At 42.9% G+C, this 20,284-nt stretch overlaps 1 protein-coding gene across 1 annotated transcript in view; it reads right to left on the bottom strand.

Annotated features, from left to right (window-relative positions):
* PTPRN (protein tyrosine phosphatase receptor type N) overlaps positions 1 to 9,616 on the bottom strand; it is a 31,972-nt gene extending 22,356 nt beyond the window's left edge. The window contains exons 1-4 of the mRNA XM_082396686.1: positions 8,658 to 9,616; positions 7,471 to 7,603; positions 7,201 to 7,240; positions 6,990 to 7,079 (exon numbers count right to left, since the gene is read on the bottom strand). Of these exons, the coding sequence (XP_082252812.1) occupies positions 6,990 to 7,079; positions 7,201 to 7,240; positions 7,471 to 7,521 (181 nt within the window). The 5' untranslated portion in view covers positions 7,522 to 7,603; positions 8,658 to 9,616. The remainder of the gene's footprint in view (positions 1 to 6,989; positions 7,080 to 7,200; positions 7,241 to 7,470; positions 7,604 to 8,657) is intronic.
* Positions 9,617 to 20,284: the final 10,668 nt, after the last annotated feature.

The following is a 20,284-nucleotide window of genomic DNA, read 5'->3' as shown; positions in this document are numbered from 1 at the left end:
TAAAAACTTTGTAAATTTTGAAATATAAAAAACAGAAAAATGCATAGGACAAAAATGAACAGCTCAATAAATTATCACAAAATGAACACCCATGTAACCCAGGTCAAGGAATTGAACATTTCCAGCACCCTAGAAGACTTATTGTGTCCCCCAACCATTTCCTCTGATGTGCTCAAGAAAACATGATTCTGTAGTTAAACCAGCTATTTTCTTGTTGTTAGAATGAGAGTGTTTATCTTTTGAGTTTCTTACAACCCAGACAGAAGTGGAACTCCTTCCTTTTGAAGGATAATTTTGCTAGTTATAGAATTCTAGGATGACAGTTATTTTCTTTCAACACATTTAAGATGTCATTTCTCTTTCTTCTGGCTTCTATTGTTGCTGTCTTGGACTTAATTATTAGACTAAATGTTGCTCCTTTGAAAATAATCCCCTCCTCCACCACATTCACAGCTGCTTTTAAGAATTTTTCCTTTGTCTTTGTTTTCCTGCAGTTTCGCCATACTTTCTGTTTTAGTTTTAGTTTTTTAATATTTTGCTTGAGATTTGTTGGTAATCTTGAATCAGTGGATCGATATCTTTCAACAGTTTTGGAAAATTTTCAGCCACAATCTTTTAAAATATTGCTTATGTCCTATTCTCTTTCTGGGATTTCAATTAAAATGAATAGTGGACCTCCTCACTGAATCCTCTTGATTTCTTACCCTTTTTTCTGCATTTTCCACCCTTTGCCTCTTTGTATTTTTTGGAGGGAAGGGCTAAGTTTCTTGTGACGTATCTCTGGTACACCAGTTCTGTTTCAGCTGCCTCTAATCTGTTATTAAACCTATTCAATTAGTTTAAAATTTTGGTTCTTACATTTTTAAGTTTTAGAATTTCTATTTGATTCTTTTTCTTTTCAAAGAACCAGTTTTGAGTTTTATTGATTTCTCTTTATTATTTTCCTGTTTTCAATTTTATTGATTTCTCTCTAATTTTAATTATTTGTTTTCTTCTGCTTAGTTCAAACTTAAATTGCTCTTCTTTCTCTAGTTTCCTAAAGTGTGAACTTAGTATACTGATTTTAGATCATTCTTATTTTCTAATGTATGTATTCATTGTATAAATTTCCTTCTAAGTACTGTTTTCACTTCATGCCACAAATTGAGATAAATTATATTTTAATTTTTGTTTATTTCAAAATACTTTAAAATTTCTCTTGAGATTTCTTCTTTGGCCCATGGATTGTTTAGAAAGGTGTTGTTTTCCAGGTATTTGGAGATTTTCCAGCTATCTTTTTGTTATTGATTTCTAGTTTAATTCCATTGTGGTCTAAGAATGTATTCTGTATGATTTCTAGTCTTTTAAATTTGTTAAGGTGTGTTTTATGGTGGTCTATCTTGATGAATGTTCCATGTGAGCTTGAGAAGAATGTGCATTGTGCTGTTGTTGGATGGTATATTCTAAATGGCAATTAGATCAAATAGAATGATTGTTCTGCTCAGGTCATCTGCATCTTTACTGATCTTCTGCTTGCTTGATTTATCAATTTCTGACAGAGGAGTGTTGAAGTCTCCAATTATACAAGTGAATTTTTCTGTTTTTCCTTTCAGTTCTATCAGTTTTGCCTCATGTATTTTGACTTGTTTGATTCTTTTAAAAAAATCTTCCATATTACTTTCTGTGGTTTCTAGATCCTTGTCAAAAATTACAATTTGGCTTTTATATGCTTGAACATAGTAAAGCACAGTTGTTTTGCTTTGCAATCATTGGATCACTATGGGTCTGTTTCTGTTATCTATTGTGCAGACTATAGTATTGAAAAACTTGTGAAAAATTTTTTGTAGAAATAATTTAAGGTCTTAGAGGATTTTAATTTACTTCTGCAAGTGCCTAAAAGCACTAGCAATCTGATATAACCTTAATACAATTACAAGGACATGCTGCAATCTGAGCAAGGGTAGATTGACTTCCATTTTCCCCTTATTTCTAGAGTGTGCTTCTTGGTCCCAGACCCAAACAGAGAGCAGTTTACTCGAATTCTTTCTTTCACAGGCCTGGACACTGACATCTACTACTCTAGCTCCATAGGCTGTCTAAATCAGCTTTTTGACTGCTTCTTAAAATGGAAAATTTCCCCAGTCTAAAGCAACTGTGAACATTGGGTTTACCACCTCTGGATTCTGTTCCTTTCCTGGATCTTGACCTGAGTCAATTACTCCTCACTCTTTTGCTAGCTCCTTGATGCTTTTAAGAAGATTTTGGATACTTTTCCATCCAGCTTTTAAGGTATATTAGACACCATTTATTGTCCCATTTTGCATCCTCTTGGGTTACCTTTTAATTCTAGCCATTACTGCAGCCACCAGCTAGATGCAGGTGTAATCTGATACCGCCTGCCTCACCTGCACTGCAGATCTTTTGTTTTTGGCCTGGGTCCTCTGCTACCACAGCATTAGATATCCTTGGGACTCTGCTCAGACATTCTCACGCATGAAAAACCTGGATATATGAGGAAATTAGCATCCTGTAGTGCAACCCTTTATCCAATGGGGGATGGGCCCATAGGATAAATACTTTCCTTTTCTCTGTCTCAGAGGACAGTTCTGAGGTGCATTGTAATGATGCCTAAGAGAGTCCCCACAAGAACTTTCCTCAGTTGCCTATAACTCCTTAATGCACCCTTCAATAACTTTCCAAGCCCTCTGTTTCACCCTTCCCATTCTCTCACTCCTCATCTTGAAATCTAATCCCAATCTACATGACCCACATGCAAGTCCTTACTTCAGGCTTTGATTTGGGGAGGAATCAGGCTAAGACAAGCTGTCTTCAGCAGGCAGAGATAGTATGAATTACGTAGTGCACCATTACCAGAAGCAGAAGTTGAGAAAAAAATTAGATCTAGGAGATATTGCAGCATACTTATATATTGATGAAAATAATCAGGCATGCAGGGGAAAAGTAATGATGTAGGAGAGAATTGCTGTTGTGATGTCCTTGAATAGGCTTTTGGCTTTAACCTTTAAGAGTACATCCAGGACTGAATGTCAATATTATGACATAGTATGAGTGTGTTTCATGTTTGGTAATTGCAATCATTGTTGCTTTTGTTGTGGTCATCCATTTACAATGCTTGGTGTCAGTTTATCTCTTGTAAAAATAAAATACAGAGTGTGTGTGTGGAAAAAAAAAAAAAAAAAGAGTACATCCAGGGACTTCCCTGGTGGCGGAGTGGTTAAGAATCCACCTGCCAATTCAGGGGACACGGGTTTGAGCCCTGGTCCGGGAAGATCCCACATGTCACGGAGCAACTAAGCCCGTGCGCCACAACTACTGAGCCTGTGCTCTAGGGCCCACGAGCCACAACCACTGAGCCCACATGCCACAACTACAGAAGCCCGCACGCCTATAGCCCATGCTCCACAACAAGAGAAGTCACTGCAATGAGAAGCCTGCACACCACAGTGAAGAGTAGCCCTCGCTCGCCGCAACTAGAGAAAGCCCGGACACAGCAACGAAGTCCCAACGCAGCCAAAAATAAAATTAAAAAAAAAAAAAGAGTACATCCATTTTCCTTTCCCAACCAACACTCCAGATGTCCCTGCTCCATGAGCAGCATCATTATTCACTAAGGCAAAACATCTCTAACAAAAACAAAAATCACCTGTATTAGTTCCCTAAGGCTGCTGTAACAAAATACCACAAACTGGGGAACTTAAACAATAGAAATGTATTGTCTCACAGTTCTGGAGGCTAGAAGTCTAAAATCAACGTGTTATAAGGGTTTGTTCCTTCTTGGGCCAGAAGGAGCTGTTCCAGGCCTCTCTCTTTGGCTTGTTCGTGGCCATCTTCTCCCTGTATCTCTTCATGTCATCTTCCCTCTATGCATGTCTGTCTCCAAATTTCCCCTTTTTATAAGGATACTAGTCATACTGGATTAGGGCCCACCTGAATGACCTCATCTTAAATTAACTAATTACATCTGTAACACTCCTATTTCCAAATAAGTTCATGTTCTGAGGTACAGGAGATTAGGACTTCAACTTATGAATTTTGGGGGGGACAGGATTCAACCCCTAACAGTTGCCAAGGCCTATTAATTCATCCTTCAAAATATCTCTCTTATATGTCCTCTTTCACTCAAGTTCAGGTCCTTGTGTGGCACACTGCACTATTTCAACAGTCTTTCTAGAATGTTGCCACTTTTCTCCTCCTCCCTAACCCATCCTTCTACAGAAATGTGAGATTGTTCTTCCTAAGCTCAGCTTTCATTGTGTCACTCCCTTGCTCAACAGACCTTCAGTGGCTTCCCATTTTCTATCAAATAATATGATCCAAATCATATAATCTGCCCCTCTGCGATAAGAACTAAACTTACTTTCCTTTTAAAAATGCTCATCTTCTTCTCCCCATTTTCTGTCTTGGAAAGAAAGAGCGAATGAATGAGGGGGAAATGCGGGTGAGTAGCAGGGGTTGCCCAATTTAATGAGAACTAGGTACAAATGAATATGAGTGGTCTAGTGTTGGGTTTAGGTACATTCCTGAACACAACGAATAGAGGGGGAGAGGGCAAAAACAGCAACATGACCAAGAATCGGTGCCATCAAGACCTAGTTACTTAATTTCTCTGTGTTGCTTAAATGCATGAGATGTGTGGCCAAGTGCCAGTTCTTTAGAGAAACTAAAGTTTGGTATCTGCCCACATGCTTACACCTCTGATGTATGAGAGTACCTTGGGAAGTATAAAGCTTTGCAAATAGGACATTCTGGTATTTGGCTGGGCTGAGCATGAGTGATCAGATTACTCCCTCCCTTGTAAGATTTTAAGCTACCAGGAGCAAACTGGCAAGAGTCAGCAAAACATTTAATGTGTGTACACTTTGATTACAGCACTTCTATGTTGATTCTTGAGAGCACAAAGAGTGGGAGAGCAATGGCAGGGGCTGTAATACTGGAGGTGGGAGACCCTCATAAAACAGCAGAGTGCAGGCCTGTCTGACATGGAAGTATGGGCAACTAGACCACACAGCATAGCTGGATGTGCGTAAAGAAGGCTGCCATTCCAGCTGTGGTCCCATCCTTGCTTTCCTCACTTCAGGAATGGTCACTGGAAGGAAAACAAGGCAGAAGCAGCCTCCGGCAGCAGAGAGGAGGTGTGCTCTCCTCACCGCAACCCTTGTTCTGGTCGCACCTCTCTCACTTTGAAGGCTGTGGCCAGGTCCAAACTCGACCCATCCTGCCTCAGGGCAAGTCACAGAGAGTTTGCATCAAAGCCACTTTAATGATCCAGATTTCGGTCATCCTGGAACTGCCCCTCCAGAGGGCAATGGGGAGGGCACTGGGGCAAAGCAGCTTCGCATTAGGTCTCAATCAGCGACAAGGTTGTGGCCCACAGTGGGGGGCGACTCAAAGAAGCCCTAAAACCAGAAACAAAAGATTGGAATCAGTATGTGGAGAGGTGGCCCCTCCCTCACCTACTCTCCCCCAAATGCTGCAATAACAGCCTGATTTGAGTCAGCTCACAGTGACTCAACCCATCGACTGAGTGCCTGTCCCCTTTGCTCCCACACAGAATTCATAGAGTTCTCGTCCGCTGATTTTCCCTTGGGCTCAGGCTGGAGAAGAATGGCAGCACCTTGTTTGCTTTCATGAAGGCACCGCAGCGACCGGTCTCTCACAGGTGGGTCTGTCACTTAGCTCTGAGTGTGTGGACCCAGTGACCAACCTAAGCTTAGGAAGCTCAGCTGCCATCTTATGGGAGTAGGAACTGGTTTCCTAGGAGAGTATGAGAGGCTAGAAGCCCCCAGAGGTGCAGGCTGCCCCTGGATGGAGCACGTGGCTAGCTGACAGTGCCGGCTCTGCTGCCACCACCCCAGACCAAGCCACCTCCGTCTCCCCTGGACCAGGATGATCAGCTCTTTACAGGACTCTCAGTTTTCACTCTCGCTCTTCTCACAATCCATCCCTGATACCGTTAGAGTGACCTTTTAAAATCATATCACATTATTACATCCCCGTCCTTAAAATTTCCTAGTTAACTTGCTACTACCCTTGGAATAAAATCCAAACTTTCACCATGACTTATGAGCCCCTGTGTGGTCAACCCCGAGCCTACTTCTCCAACCTAATGTTCTACCACGGACTTTCCCTCAGTCTTGCCATGGTATCCTTCTCTCAGGGCATTTGTCATTGCGGTGCCCTCTTCCTGGGAGGCCCTTCCTTCATATCTTCCACTGGCTGCCACCTTCTTGTAATTTAGGTCTTAGTTCAAAAAAGGACTTTTGTCAATGTGGAGGAGTCTGATGTTTGGGGCAGCACAACCCACACTGCAGTCCCTGCGAGGAAGGGCAGGGACTGTGCAGGGGAAGGGGCTGGGAATCAGGCGACCTGAGTCCAGTCTTAGCTCTGCCATGAACTTGCTATGCAGCCTTGAGTAAGTTGCTTGACCAGCCTGGGCCCCAATGTCTCATCTATAGATAGATGGGAGTGCTACATGGGTGTTTTCAATCTGGATTCTGAAGAGTTCAAGCATCCTAGGTAGATAACTCAGAGCCTTGCCCAGTTGACTTGCCCAGGCCACAGAGTAGAGCAAGGTGGGGAAGAGGTGAATGTGAAGGCCTCTGGGCTACGTCTGCCATTCATCCAAAGGAGCTTTCCAACACTTGCTATATACAAGGGAGTACATGGAGAAAAGGAGGACTTTTTACTTAACATTGAAAACTCTGCAGTTTTCTATGCCTTTGTAAACTCAGTGCGTGTGAATGATCCTATAGATCATTTCATCCTTAGAGACTGCCAGCACCTGCATCATGCCCCCCAACCTTTCATATGGATGCCCACAAGTAGTCTGAGAGAGACAGGAAAATGGGGATACCCTTCAATTGGGAAAGATCTGTTCTTCAGCTTCTCTGTTCACACACCAATACCCATTCCCCTCCTTCACACCTGCCTCCCTCATTTAAACATGTCCTTGGTGATTCCAACTTCCCTAGAAAAAGCGAGCCCCTCACCTTGACAGGGTTGGTCACCTCTCGTTTCAGGGCCTTCGAAACCACTTTGGAGGTAAAGCACTGATCCCTGTTCACCTTGACCATTGGGGTCTGTGAGGAGGGAAGCCAGGAGTCAAGAAGTAGGCAGAAAAGGGTGACAGGGCCCCAGAGGGAAAGAGATGGGACCCAAAGTCAGGGCTTTAAAAGTCTTGAGAAGACACATGAGTCTCACCTTGGGGAATAGGAGTCGAAGTTTCTCCCCTTGCTTGCCCCTAGAAGAGATGGGGATGACAAATGGGACCTAGGCTTGCTAGCACCTCCCTCGTCTCCCTTTGCAGATGTCACTAGTGGTTCATGGAACTGTTTCCTGCAGATCCCAGACAGGACTTCTGAGTCATTCTCAGAGTGCTCCTGGCAGCTCTTACCTGCAGTTTTAATACCCGTTCCCTCCCTGCTCTCTCTGTCCACCAGACAGCATGGACTGACCATAGGCTTCACACACCTCACTCCGATGGTTTTGGTGGGAAAGGCTGCCTGCCCGATCCTCACACATGGATCCTGGGAGTGGAGTTTGCCAATGTGCCCCATCTTCTGTGTCATCACATCCTGGGTCATGTCATCCTTCCAGAACAAACCTGCAGGTTGAAAGGATGTGGTGAATTAATACCTGGGATGCTCTGACTGGCCCACTCCAGAGACCAGAGTGAGGTCAACACTCCCCCTCTCCCTCAAGTAGCCAAAGGATCACAATTTGTGGAGAAAATTAAATGAGATGGCATATAAAATTTGCTTAGCACAGTGCCTGGCATATAATAAACATTCAGTTAGGATTAGGACTACACTCTTTTTGCTGACTCATTTGATGCTATTGTGAAAATTAAATGAGATTAGGGATGCGCAGAGTGAGGAGAAAACTGTAAGGCAGTGATTCCCAAACTTGAGAGTACATCAGAACCTCCTGCACGGCTTGTGAAAACACAGATTGCTGTTCCTCCCTCCTAGAGTTTCTGATTCAGGAGGTCTGGGGTGAAGGTCATGAATTAGCATTTCCAGCAAGTCTCCTGGTGATGCTGATGCTACTGGTCTGGGGGTGCACTTTGAGAACCACTACCCTAAGGCATTTTTCACATATTAGACATCAGTAGAGGTAGTAGTAACATGAACTCAAGCCAGATTTCCTATCTGACTCTTCTCCCATTCATGAAACTCTGCTCTAAGGAAGGGTCAGCCATCTGTCTTCAAGGGAGTCCCCACTCCCCTTCCTTCCTCTCTTCTGTTTGTCATACAATTTGCTCTGCTTCCTACTCAGAGGCTTAGGGGTGTGTGTGTGTGTGTGTGTGTGTGTGTGTGTGTATTCTCCTGGCTGAGAACTTAAGGATTCCTGGCTCTGGAAAAACTCAGATAGTGCCTGGAGTTGGGGCTAGTCCCAAGGAGTTAGATGCTGACCTCTTCCAGGGGCTTCTTCTAGAAGCCTCTGCTGGGCCCTTCCAGGGTGTTCAAGGGCAAACAGCCTGCCCTTCTAGCTCCATCCCCATTTTGGTCTCTCCCAACTCTCCATGAGGTAAGCATGACAGGAAAGTGTCAAGTAGAGACATTTGGGGATAAAAGCCTGTTCTCAGATCAAAAAGCCCCTCACTATACCCCTGTATCTGATCAAGCCTCAGCCTCTCTTCTCCAGCTCTTACTCACCTTGGGGCATAATCTGCTGGAGTACAACTTGCAACTGCTGGAAGACTGGAGAGGTAAATCCTTGGAGGGTCCAGAGGTGCCCCACTCCCACTTGGCCCTGACCATCTAAGGGCAAAATAGTGCTGTGAGAAAGGAGCTTGACCAGAAGCCTTCCAAATCCCAGCTGAAGGAAAGCAGCTTCCTTCCACTATCATCCTTGGGTTCAGTGGTCTCTGTCCCCCTCACCAGACCCCCACGTCCTTTCAAGTCCTCCTTTTCATTTTTCTTTCCCCCGTCACCACCTGCCCTGTTCTTCAGCCCCTGCACTTCATTCACCTTTGGTACCAACTTCCAGGTAAGAACCAAGCTCCACAGTCAGCCTGTGGAGGGTGAGGTAAGAAGAGACTCAGAAAGCTACACACATACAATGGATAATCAGGTGAACAGGTAGGGCATGGAAAGCAGGTGAACTGCATTCAGGGAAGGCTTTGAAGCCTGGAGGGGATTGGAGAGGACGCCTGGAATTCTTTGAGGAAGAAAGTATTGGTATGTATAGCGTTTGACTGTCTGGATCCTTGCCCTGAAAGCCACAGTTTGCCCATCTGTGCATAAGGGAAGGACGGGGGTGGAGATAATTCCTAATGCTATACACACTTTCCTCATTCCAGGTAAATGGGGTAGGGTTGGAGTCTGGGTTTTTTGTTTGTTTGTTTGTTTGTTTGTTTTCCTATAGTGGAACTACCATGAGTCATTATAAAAAGGAAATTCTCCTCCCCAGTCAGATGGATCCTAATATCATTTTCCTGGCTTTAGGAAGGAGCAGAACCTAATATTGAGAAGGAAAATAGCTTCTGGAAGGAGAGATCTTCTCTGAAGCAGCGCTCCCAGAACTGATAGAAAAGTGGTGACCCAGACACCCTCAGTCAGACCCACAGGGCACCTGGCGCTGTCCGTGGTGCTGAGCGGTGGCCAAAGCCTGGCATGGAGGCGGCTCCGGGCAGTAAAGAGAGCGAGTCATCCCCACAAGTCTTGCCGGTCCTCTCCCACCCCACGCGCCCCGCCCCCAGGTCTCCTCCTACAGTTTTTCGCGAGTCCTCTGCATTGGCCTCTAAACCCAAGAATCGGGCGAGGAGAGCTGGCATCAGGATAGGAGTTTGCGCCTGCCCCAAGCGCAGGGCGCTGGAATCCTCGAGTCTGCGCAGTCGGTCTCTGGCTGCTCAGACGTGTCAGCGATGGTCCACCCGGTTGGCGCAGAGTGAAGGGGGAGGAAGAGGATGGACCCTTTCCCCCTCCATCCTTTTTTACCCCATCCTAGCCTTCCCGTTCTTACCGGAAATTGGATCGCGAACACCAGGCTCTAGGGGCTTATAAAGAAGCCTTGCCTCATCCCTCGGCCCAGCCTTCTCTCCGGAGCCCGATACCCGCGGTCCCTGCTCCTACTGTCCAGAGATCCTGGTCCCCTGACTATCCCTCAGCCATGGGCATCTCTTCCCTGGCCCCTCAGCGCATCTTGGTTCTCTTGCGGCCGCCCAGGCCGGTTTTACTTCCCTCTGCCCCTGTGTTTTTCCGTCCTTCTCCCGAATCCCCAATCTTCCCGAGTCCGCTTCTCCTAAGTCCATACCCCATATACCGAGCCCCACGCCGAGCCTGCGCCTCTTTTCTGCGCATTTTTCTCTTCTCGCCCCCCCAAACAGATTCCTTTCCTCCTAAGTTCCTAACCTTGAGGCCCCCGGACCCACTTCTCTCAGAGTCGCTCTCTGGCCCTGCCCGCACCCGCCAGGTTTCCTCCTGACCGTGATCACTAACGTCGCTGCCGCTCCCTGGGCGGCTCTTCAGCAGCAGGAAGACGAGGAGCAGCCAGAGCCCCCGGAAGCCCCCAGGCCACAGCGGGCGCTGCATCCTCCCGGGCTTGGTGCGCTGGCTCCCCACCTAAGTCGCAGATAAGGTAGAGACAGCTGCTGGAGGGACTGAGCGGGGCCGTCGCTTTCCACCCGCTAGCGAGACTGGATCTGCACAAAGCTCCCTTGGCAGCTGGACCAATGGCCGGCGGGCCCTGCCCCTGCGGACGCCTACCCAACCCTTACTTCCCTACCTCCCCACAGGCCACCCCACCCTACTCCCAGGAGCCCACTCGTTTTTACATAAACCAGATCCCGAGGACTACCGCCTCAACTCCCAATCCCAAGCCTGGAAAAACGGATTGCATGTAAAATGTGGCTGCGAATTGTACCTGCTTCATGGGTTTGTTGCGAGGATTAAATATGAACAGCGACTGGATAGTCGGCACTCAATGAATCTAGTCTATTTTTATTATCCTGATGCTTACTTCACCCTTACCCGCCTTAAAACCGTCAGCAATCATGGGTTTGACCTGCTGAGTATATGCACATCCATTACTTCTCCACATCCACTGCCATCGCCCAGGTTCAAACCACTGTACTCTTTTTCATAGAGCTACTGCAATAACTAGCTAAGTAACTATTAAATAACCGATCCCTTGCTTCCACTCATGTTTAGTTACAGGCTAATATGTGAGCTTCCTAAGCCCTAGACTGGCATTTCAATATTTTTTTTTCATTAAGCTTAAAATTTTATTATGAAAAATTTCAAATATTAAAAAAGAGAAGACTCAAATAAATAAACATGAAGCATGAATATACCTACCACCCAGACGTAACAATTATTGAGATTTTGTCATGGGACTTCCCTGGTGGCGCAGTGGTTAGGAATCCGCCTGCTAATGCAGGGCACATGGGTTCGATCCCTGGTCCGGGAGGATCCCACATGCCGCGGAGCAACGAAGCCCGTGCGCCACAGCTACTGGGCCTGCGCTCTAGAGCCTGCGAGCCACAACTACCGAGCCCGTGTGGCACAACTACTGAACCCCATGCGCCTAGAGGCCACGCTCCGCAGCAAGAGAGGCCACCACATTGAGAAGCCCGTGCACCACAACGAAGAGTAGCCCCCGCTCCCCGCAACTAGAGAAGGCCCGCGCGCAGCAACAAAGACCCAATGCAGCCAAATATAAATAAATAAATAAAATATTTTTGTCACAATTTCTTCTTTTTCTTGCTGAAGTATTTAAAAGTAATTTACAGACATCATGACATTTCACTCCTAAATAATTCAATATGCATCTTCTAGAATTAATGATAGTTTTCTACATAACCAAAATACCATTAAGATATTTACGGTAGGCTGAGTAATGACCCCCAAAGATGTCCACGTCCGAATCCCTGGAACCTGTGAATATGTTACTTTACGTGGTAAAAGGGATTTTACAGGTGTGATTAACCTTAGAAGGTGATTCACTTCAGATGGGGAGAATATCCTGGATTTTCTGAGTATGTCCAATATAATCACAAAGGTCTTTATAGAAAGAAGCAGGAGGGTCAGAGTCAGTAGTGGGAGATATAATGTTGGAAGCAAGAGGCTGGAATGGTGCAAGGAAGGGCCCACAAGCCAAGAATGCAAACAGCCTCTAGAAGCTGAAAAGGTAAGAATATGTATTCTCCCTTTAAACCTCCAAAAGGAGCACAGCCCTGCTGACATTTTGATTTTAGACTTCTGACTTCCAGAACTGTAAGGTAACAAAATTGTTTTTGGCCACTAAATTTGAGGCAATTTGTTACAGCAGAAATTGGAAACAAACACAATGTCTAAAAATATTTACTATTCCCTAATTTACATAATTCTCTAATACTTCTGGTTACAACTCCTTTAACAGATTAATGGTTTGTGAATATTTTCTCCAACTCTGAGCATTTCATTTTAATTTTCTTTTGCCAAACTTTTAAAAAAATATTTATTTATTTTATTTATTTATTTTCTTTTTTGGCTGTGTCAGGTCTTAGTTGCAGCACTCGGGATCTTCATTGAGGCATGCAGGATCTTTCGTTGTGACGTGTGGGCTTCTCTCTAGTTGTGGCCTGCGGGTTTTCTCTCTCTAGCTGTGGCGCGAGGGCTCCAGGGTACGTGGGCTCTGTAGCTGTGGTGCGCGGGCTCTCTCGTTGAGGTGCCCAGCTCAGTAGTTGTGTTGTGCGGGCTTAGTTCCCCCGCGGCATGTGGGATCTTAGTTCTCTGACCAGGGATGGAACCCACGTCCCCTGCATTGTAAGGTGGATTCTTTACCACTGGACCACCAGGGAAGTCCCTAATTTTCTTAATAGTGTTTTTTGAAGAGCAAAATAATTTAATTTCAAGAAAGTTCAATTTATTAATTTTATCTTTTATGGCTAATGTTTTCCGTGTTCTTAGAAATGTTTGCCTATCCCAAAGTTACAAAGATTTTCTCCTATGTTTTTTTTCCAAATGTTCAGTTATGCTGACCCAATAAATTTGGTCAGAAAGCATTCCCTCTTTTGTTATGCTCTGAAAGAGTTTCTGTATGAGTGATATTATTTCTTTGAGTGTATGGGCCTGGAGTTTCTTTGTGAGCAAGTTTTATTACAATTTCAATTTCTTTAGCTATTCAGATATTCTATTTCTTTTCATGTCTCTTTTGGAAACTTGAATTTTTCAAGAAATTTGTTCATAATATTCGTTACCACATTTGTTTGCATAAAGATATTCATAATATTTCTTTATTATCCTTTTAATAGCTGTGGAAATTTGAAGTTTCACTTTTTAAATTCCTGATTTTGATACTTCGTATTTTTCTTTCTTCTTCATCAGTGTAGCTAGAGATTTATAAATATTATTGATCATTTTAAAGAACTGACTTTTGGTCTTATTGCTTTTTCTCTATTGTTTTGCCCATTTTATTGATTTCCAGTCTTTATTATTATTTCCTTCTATTTTTTTGAGTTTCACTTCTTATTTTTTTCTAGCTTCTTTAGTTGGTAACTGAGATCATTGATTTAAATGTTTTCTTCTTTGCAATAGTCATGTAAATCTATACATTTTCCTCTAAGCATTAGTTTTTTTGTGTTTTAATTATCAACGGTAAATATTTTCTAATTTTTCTTGTGACTTCTTAGACCCAAGGATTATTTAGAAGGATGTTACTATTGGGGACTTTTTAAGTTGTTTTTTTTTTTGCTTTTATTTATTTATTTTTGAATTTCATTGTGGTGTGGGAACACGCTTTGTATGACTTCAATTATTTTGACTTATTGAATTTGTTTCATGGATCAGCCGATACTCTATCTTGGTGAGTGTTCCATGCACATGTGAAAAGAATATGTATTTTGCTATTGTTGGTTTTAGTGTTCTATAAATGTCAAGTAAGTCATATTGTTTAATGTTGAATTTTTTCATATTTGTATTTACCTTTTTCTGCTTGATCTATCCACTATAATCAAATACATTTGTGGAATTGTCTATCTTTCCTTTAGGTTCTATCAATTTTGCTTTATGTTTTTTAAAACTGTTACTTGATGCATCCACATTTTGGATTTTTATATCCTCTTAAGGGTTTGATCCTTTTATCATTATGAAATATCCCTCTTTATCTCTAGTAATACTCTTTATCTTAAGCCTGCTTTTTCTTTTTTTAAAAATTTTTTATTGGAGTATAGTTTTTTGTATAAATTTATTTATTTATTTTTGGCTGCATTGGGTCTTGCTGCTGCATGCGGGCTTTCTCTAGTTGCGGTGAGCAGAGTCTACTCTTCTTTGCAGTGTGCGGGCTTCTCATTGTGGTGGCTTCTCTTGCTGTGGAGCACGGGCTCTAGGCATGAGGGCTTCAGTAGTTGTGGCATGCAGGCTCAGTAGTTGTGGCTCATGGGCTTAGTTGCGCCATGGCATGTGGGATCTTCCCTGACCAGGGCTCGAACCCATGTCCCCTGCATTGGCAGGCGGATTCTTAACCATTGCACCACCAGGGGAGTCCTTAATTGCTTTTTCTGATATTGAGATGGCCACACCAGCTTCCTGTTGGTTAGCATTTTCATGGCATGTCTTTTTCCATTATCTTGCTTTCAAGTTATCTCTGTCATTATATTTAAAGTATATCTCTTGTTTATGGCTTTGGAGGAACTAAGGTGATTGGCAGTGGAAAGAATCAGAATGTGAAATTTATTGACAAATAATTTTGCTTATGTTACATATAAATAAAAAAAAAAACCTTTACACTTTGTGCAGAAAGTAAAAAAAAATTTATATCTCTTGTAGACAAGATATAGTTTGTTTTCCTTATTTTTTTTTGTAATCTAGACTGGCAATCTTTGCCTTTTAATTGAATTATTTAGTTATTTATGTTTAATGTAATTATTGATATGTTTGGGATTAATTCTGCCATTTTGTTATTTGTTTTCTATTTGTCTTACCTGTTTTATCTTCCTTTGTTTCTCCTTCTCTCCTTTCTTTTGGAATAATCAAATAATTTTTAGTATTTAACTTTATCTACTGACTTTTTAGCTGTACTCCTTTGTATTATTTTAAGAGGTTGCTCTAGAAACGACACTGAGCATCCTTAATTTATCACAACTACTTTAAGTTAATATTATGTCACAACACTCAAAATGTATAAACTTTATGACAATATAATTCATTTGTCCCTCCCATTGTGTATTATTGTTATATATTTTATTTCTACATATTTTGTAAACCACACAATACTTTTAAAACTTATTTTGCCTTAGTAAGTCAGTAGACTTTTAAAGATAGTAAGAAAAAATAGTCTTTTATATTTACTCACATATTTCCCATTTCTGGTGTATGTTCTTTATTTCTTCCTTCAGATTGCAGTTTCTATCTGAGATCATTTTCTTTCAGGTTGAAGAGCTCCCTTTGGCATTTCTTGTGCAGGTCTGCTGACAACGATTTCTCATACTTTTTGCTTATTTAAAAATATCTCCAGGGCTTCCCTGATGGCTCAGTGGTTAAGAATCTGCCTGCCAATGCAGGGGACACGGGTTCGAGTCCTGGTCTGGGAAGATTCCACATGCCGCAGAGCAACTAAGCCCGTGAGCCACAATTACTGAAGCCCGTGCGCCTAGAGCCCGTGCCCTGCAACAAGAGAAGCCACCGCAATGAGAAGCCCACGCACTGCAACGCAGAGCAGCCCCCACTCTCCACAACTAGAGAAAGCCCGTGGGCAGCAACGAAGACCCAACGCAGCCAAAAATAGATAAATAAAATAAATTAATTTCTAAAAACCCTAAAAAAAAAAATCTCCATTTCTCCTTCATTTTAAAAAGATGTTTCCACTATGTATAGAATTTGGGGTTTAACTCTTTTCTTTCAGCATAAAGATATTATTCTATTGTCTTCTGGCTTCTATGGTCTAAAAGATTGCCTTCATTTTTAGTGTTGTCCCTCTGAAAGAGATACATCTTTTTCTCTGTCCACTTTAAATATTTTCCTATTTCTTTTGGTTTTCAGCAACTTAGTTATGATGTGCCTATATGTGTCCTTTCTGTATTTATCCTGCATGGGGTTTGCTGAGCTTCTTTATGTGTGTGTTGATGTAGTTCAACCATACTGGCAAATTTTTAGACATTATACCTTCAAACACTTTTTGTTCCCATTGTGTCTCTCCTCTCCTCTCCTTCTAAAATTCCTACTACACATATGTTAGACTACTTGCTATTATCCTACAGGTCTTAGACTCTGTGTCTTGTTTCTCCCAGTGCTTCTGTTTGGATAATTTCTATTAACTTGATCTTTCCTTCTGCTGCATCCAGCCTGCTATTAAACTCATTCAATGAATTTAATTTCAATGAATAAGAGATGGTATTTTTTCATTTATAGATTTTGAATTTTATTCATTTTTATAGTTTCTATTTCTCTACTGAGGTTCCCCAATTGTTTGTCTTTTCTTGTAAATTAACACATTTATAAGAGCTATTTTTTTTTAAAAATTAATTAATTAATTAATTAATTTATGGCTGTGTTGGGTCTTCGTTTCTGTGCGAGGGCTTTCTCTAGTTGTGGCAAGCAGGGGCCACTCTTCATCGCGGTGCACGGGCCTCTCACTATCGCGGCCTCTCTTGTTGTGGAGCACAGGCTCCAGACACGCAGGCTCAGTAATTGTGGCTCACGGGCCCATCTGCTCCGCGGCACGTGGGATCCTCCCAGACCAGGGCCCGAACCCGTGTCCTCTGCACTGGCAGGCAGACTCTCAACCATTGCGCCACCAGGGAAGCCCTCTTTCTCCCTTTTAAGATTTCAAACTACCAGAGAAATAGCTATCAAAATGATAAGTTATATGTGCATTGATACTGCACTTCTTTTCCCTATTCATTGGAGGGGACCCTAATGTTGAGAGTAATATCCTCAGAAGACCAAGCAGGTTATCAGGCCTATTGGACTTGTAGTTCAAGGGGAGGAATTTCCTTTCCCAAGGGAAAAAAAGACCACCATAAAGTGTGGCAGGTGGTGATGGTGGGGAAGTGGATGAGGAAAAATTACACTTCAGCTGTGGTCCTACCCTGCCCTGCATTCATGTTATGAATGACGTCTGGAAAGAGAAAGGGATCAGAAACCAGGCTTCCAGCTGCACCAAGGAGCTATTTTACATCCCGACTCCAAATGTCCTCTCTGTTCTGATCCTATATATTTTACTTCAGAGGCTCTGCCTGGAGGCCACCTGTCCTACCACCGGACAAGCCCACAGAAAGGGTTTTGACAAAAACCCACTTAAAAATTCAGAAGCAGGTTGTCCTAGAACTGCCCTTGTAGATGGCATTGCAGGGGGTGGAGGATAGGAATGTTTCAACCAGCTGCAAATTTTGCTCAGAGAAGAAAACAGTTCAAAGAAGCCCTAAAATAGTAGGAAACAAGGGATTTTGAATTTGTGTATATATGTGCTAGATTATTCCCCCTCTAAAATGTAAACTCCCCCTCCCCCAATAAATAACAGGCTCTAATAACAGTCTTGATTTGGGCAAGTCCTGAGGCACAGTGACTTAGCAATTGCCCCACAGCTGGCCTTGCCTTGGCTCCTGTGTTTGATTTTCTCTCCAGCCCCTGATTTTCCCTTAGATTTAGAGCCAGTCAAGGACCTTAACCTGGAGAAGAATGGCAGATTCTTGTCTGCAGACTTTACACCATGGTAACCAGTTCTTATCGTGGGGCTCAGTCACTCAGTGCTGATGTGTCACCCTAGCAACTGATCTGGGCAAAGGAAGCACAGTTGCCATGGTGAGAGGAGTCAGAAGCTGTTCCCTTGGTGAGTATGCAGGTCTGGATTCCCCTTGAGGCTCAAGCTCCTCCGGGTAGAGTTCATGGCCAGCTGGAGGTGCTCAGCCTTCTGCAGTTGCCCAGTCCAAGCCACCACAGTGTCCCTTGAACCAAAACAATACTTCCTAACAGATCTATCTGTTCCACTCTTGCCCTCTATCAGTACATTCTCCAAAAGTGCTAAGGTGGTCTTCTAAAATTTTAAATCATCATTCTATTCATTTCCTTAAAATATCTGGTGATTTTCTTCTGCCCTTTGTGTAAGAACTAGTACTCTTTACTATTACCTTCAAGGTCCCATATGGTCAGTTCTGGGCCTACTTCTCCAACCACATTTCCTACCACTAGCTGTTCTGTTTATTTCTCTTATGTGCTATTTAAAACTACCAAATACAATAGCCAAAATAAAAACTCACTGGATAGGCTCACTAACAGAATAAGAATGACAGAGGAAAGTGTTAGTTAAGTTGAAGATGGATCAATATAAATGATCCAATCAGCACAACAGAGAGAAAACATTGGGGAAGAAAATTAGCAGAGCCTCAGGGACCTGTGGGACAATACCCAAAGTTTAACATTCTGTCATTGGAGTCCCTGAAGGAGAGGAGAAAAAGGGTAGTACATAAAAAATTACTTGAAGAAATCATGGCTGAAAACTTCCCACATTTGTCAAAAGCCATAAACCTACAGATTCAACAAGTTCAGTGAACTCCAAACAGGATAAACCCGAAGAAATCCATGTCCTGATACATCATAATCAAACTTCTAAAAACTAAAAGCAAAGAAAAAAATCTTGAAAACAGTCTGAAAGAAAAACAGCACATCACTTAAAGGAGAATAATAATCCAAATGACTGTGGATATTTCATTATAAATGATGGGAGCCAGAAGTGTAATAACATTTTTTTTAATAAATAAATTAATTTATTTATTTTTGGCTGTGTTGGGTCTTCGTTGCTGCGCACGAGCTTTCTTTAGTTGCGGTGAGCGGGGGCTACTCTTCGTTGTGGTGCGCGGGCTTCTCATTGTCGTGGCTTCTCTTGTTGCGGAGCACGGGCTCTAGGCGTGCGGGCTTCAGTAGTTGTGGCACGTGGGCTCTGTAGTTGTGGCTTGCGGGCTCTAGAGCTCAGGCTCAGTAGTTGTGGCGCACGGGCTTAGTTGCTCCACGGCATGTGGGATCTTCCTGGACCAGGTCTTGAACCCGTGTCCCCTGCATTGGCAGGCAGATTCTTAACCACTGCACCATCAGGGAAGCCCTGTAATAACATTTTTTAAGTGGTGAAGAAAGGAACTGTCAACTCAGGATTCTATATCCAGTAAAATGCACTTCAGGAATGAAAGTGAAATGAAGATGAAGAAAAACTAATTAATTGCCAGCAGACCTGCTCTTCAAGAATTGCTAAAGGAAGTTCTTTGGATAGAAGGGAAATTATATCTGAAGGAAACCTGAAACATAAGGAATAAGGGAGGGCAATAGAAATGGGAAATATCTGGGTAAATATTATAGACTATTCTTTCCCTCTTGAATCATTTAAAATATGTATGATGGTTGAAAGCAAAAATTATAACGTTGTCTGATAGAGGTTTCAATGTATGTAGGTGTAATTGATTCTAATTGACCACTACAACAGAAATGGGGGAGATTAACGGGACCTGTATGCTGGTGAGATTTCTACATTCCACTTGAGATGGTAAACCAGTGATTATAAGTAGACTGTGAAAAGTTAAGCATGTCTACTCTGATCCTTAGAGCAACCACTTAAAAAACCATAGAAAGATAGTAAAAAACACAGTTGATACACTAAACTAGAATACTAAAAACTGTTTCAATAATCCAAAATAAGGAAGAAAAGGGGAAGCACATAATTATGGAGGTTGAGAAGTCCCGTGATCCGCCATCTGCAAGGAGAGAACCAGGCAAGCTGGTGGTATAATTCAGTCTGGGTCCAAAGGCCCGAGAACCAGAAGCACTGATATCCAACCAAACTCAGAAGATGGATATCTCAGCTCAAGCAGAGAGAGCAAATTCTTAATGTCTTTTTTTTTTTGCTGCACCACGTGAAGCATACGGAACTTCCCCAACCAGGGATCGAACCTGCAGCCCCTGCAGTGGAAACACAGAGTCTTAACCACTGGACCACCAGGGAAGTCCACAGAGACAGTGAATTTGTCCTTCCTCCACCTCTTTATTCTATTCAGGCCCTCAGTGGATTGGATGATGTCTACCTGCATTGGTGATCTTCTTTACTCAATCTACTGATTTCAAAGGCTAACCTTTTCCAGAGACACCTTCACAGGCAGACTCAAGAATAATGTTTTCCTAGCTATCTGGGCATCCCTTAGTGCAGTCAAATTAACACAGAAAATTAACCATCACAGTGAGCAACTGGGAGTGAATCCTGCTGGAGACCCCTGAGGGTCTGTGTAGAACTTAGATTGACCCCCACCAAGGGAGGGATATGCTGAAACTTTTACCCACTAAACTAAGTCCTTAACTGGTTGAGGGCAGCCTCTGAGGGTGTT

The sequence above is a fragment of the Balaenoptera borealis genome (assembly GCF_965194805.1).
Source record: "Balaenoptera borealis genome assembly, chromosome: 6".
Lineage (NCBI taxonomy): Eukaryota > Metazoa > Chordata > Mammalia > Artiodactyla > Balaenopteridae > Balaenoptera > Balaenoptera borealis.
The sequence above is the reverse complement of the archived record's forward strand: the minus strand, read 5'-3'. Positions and strand labels throughout refer to the sequence as shown.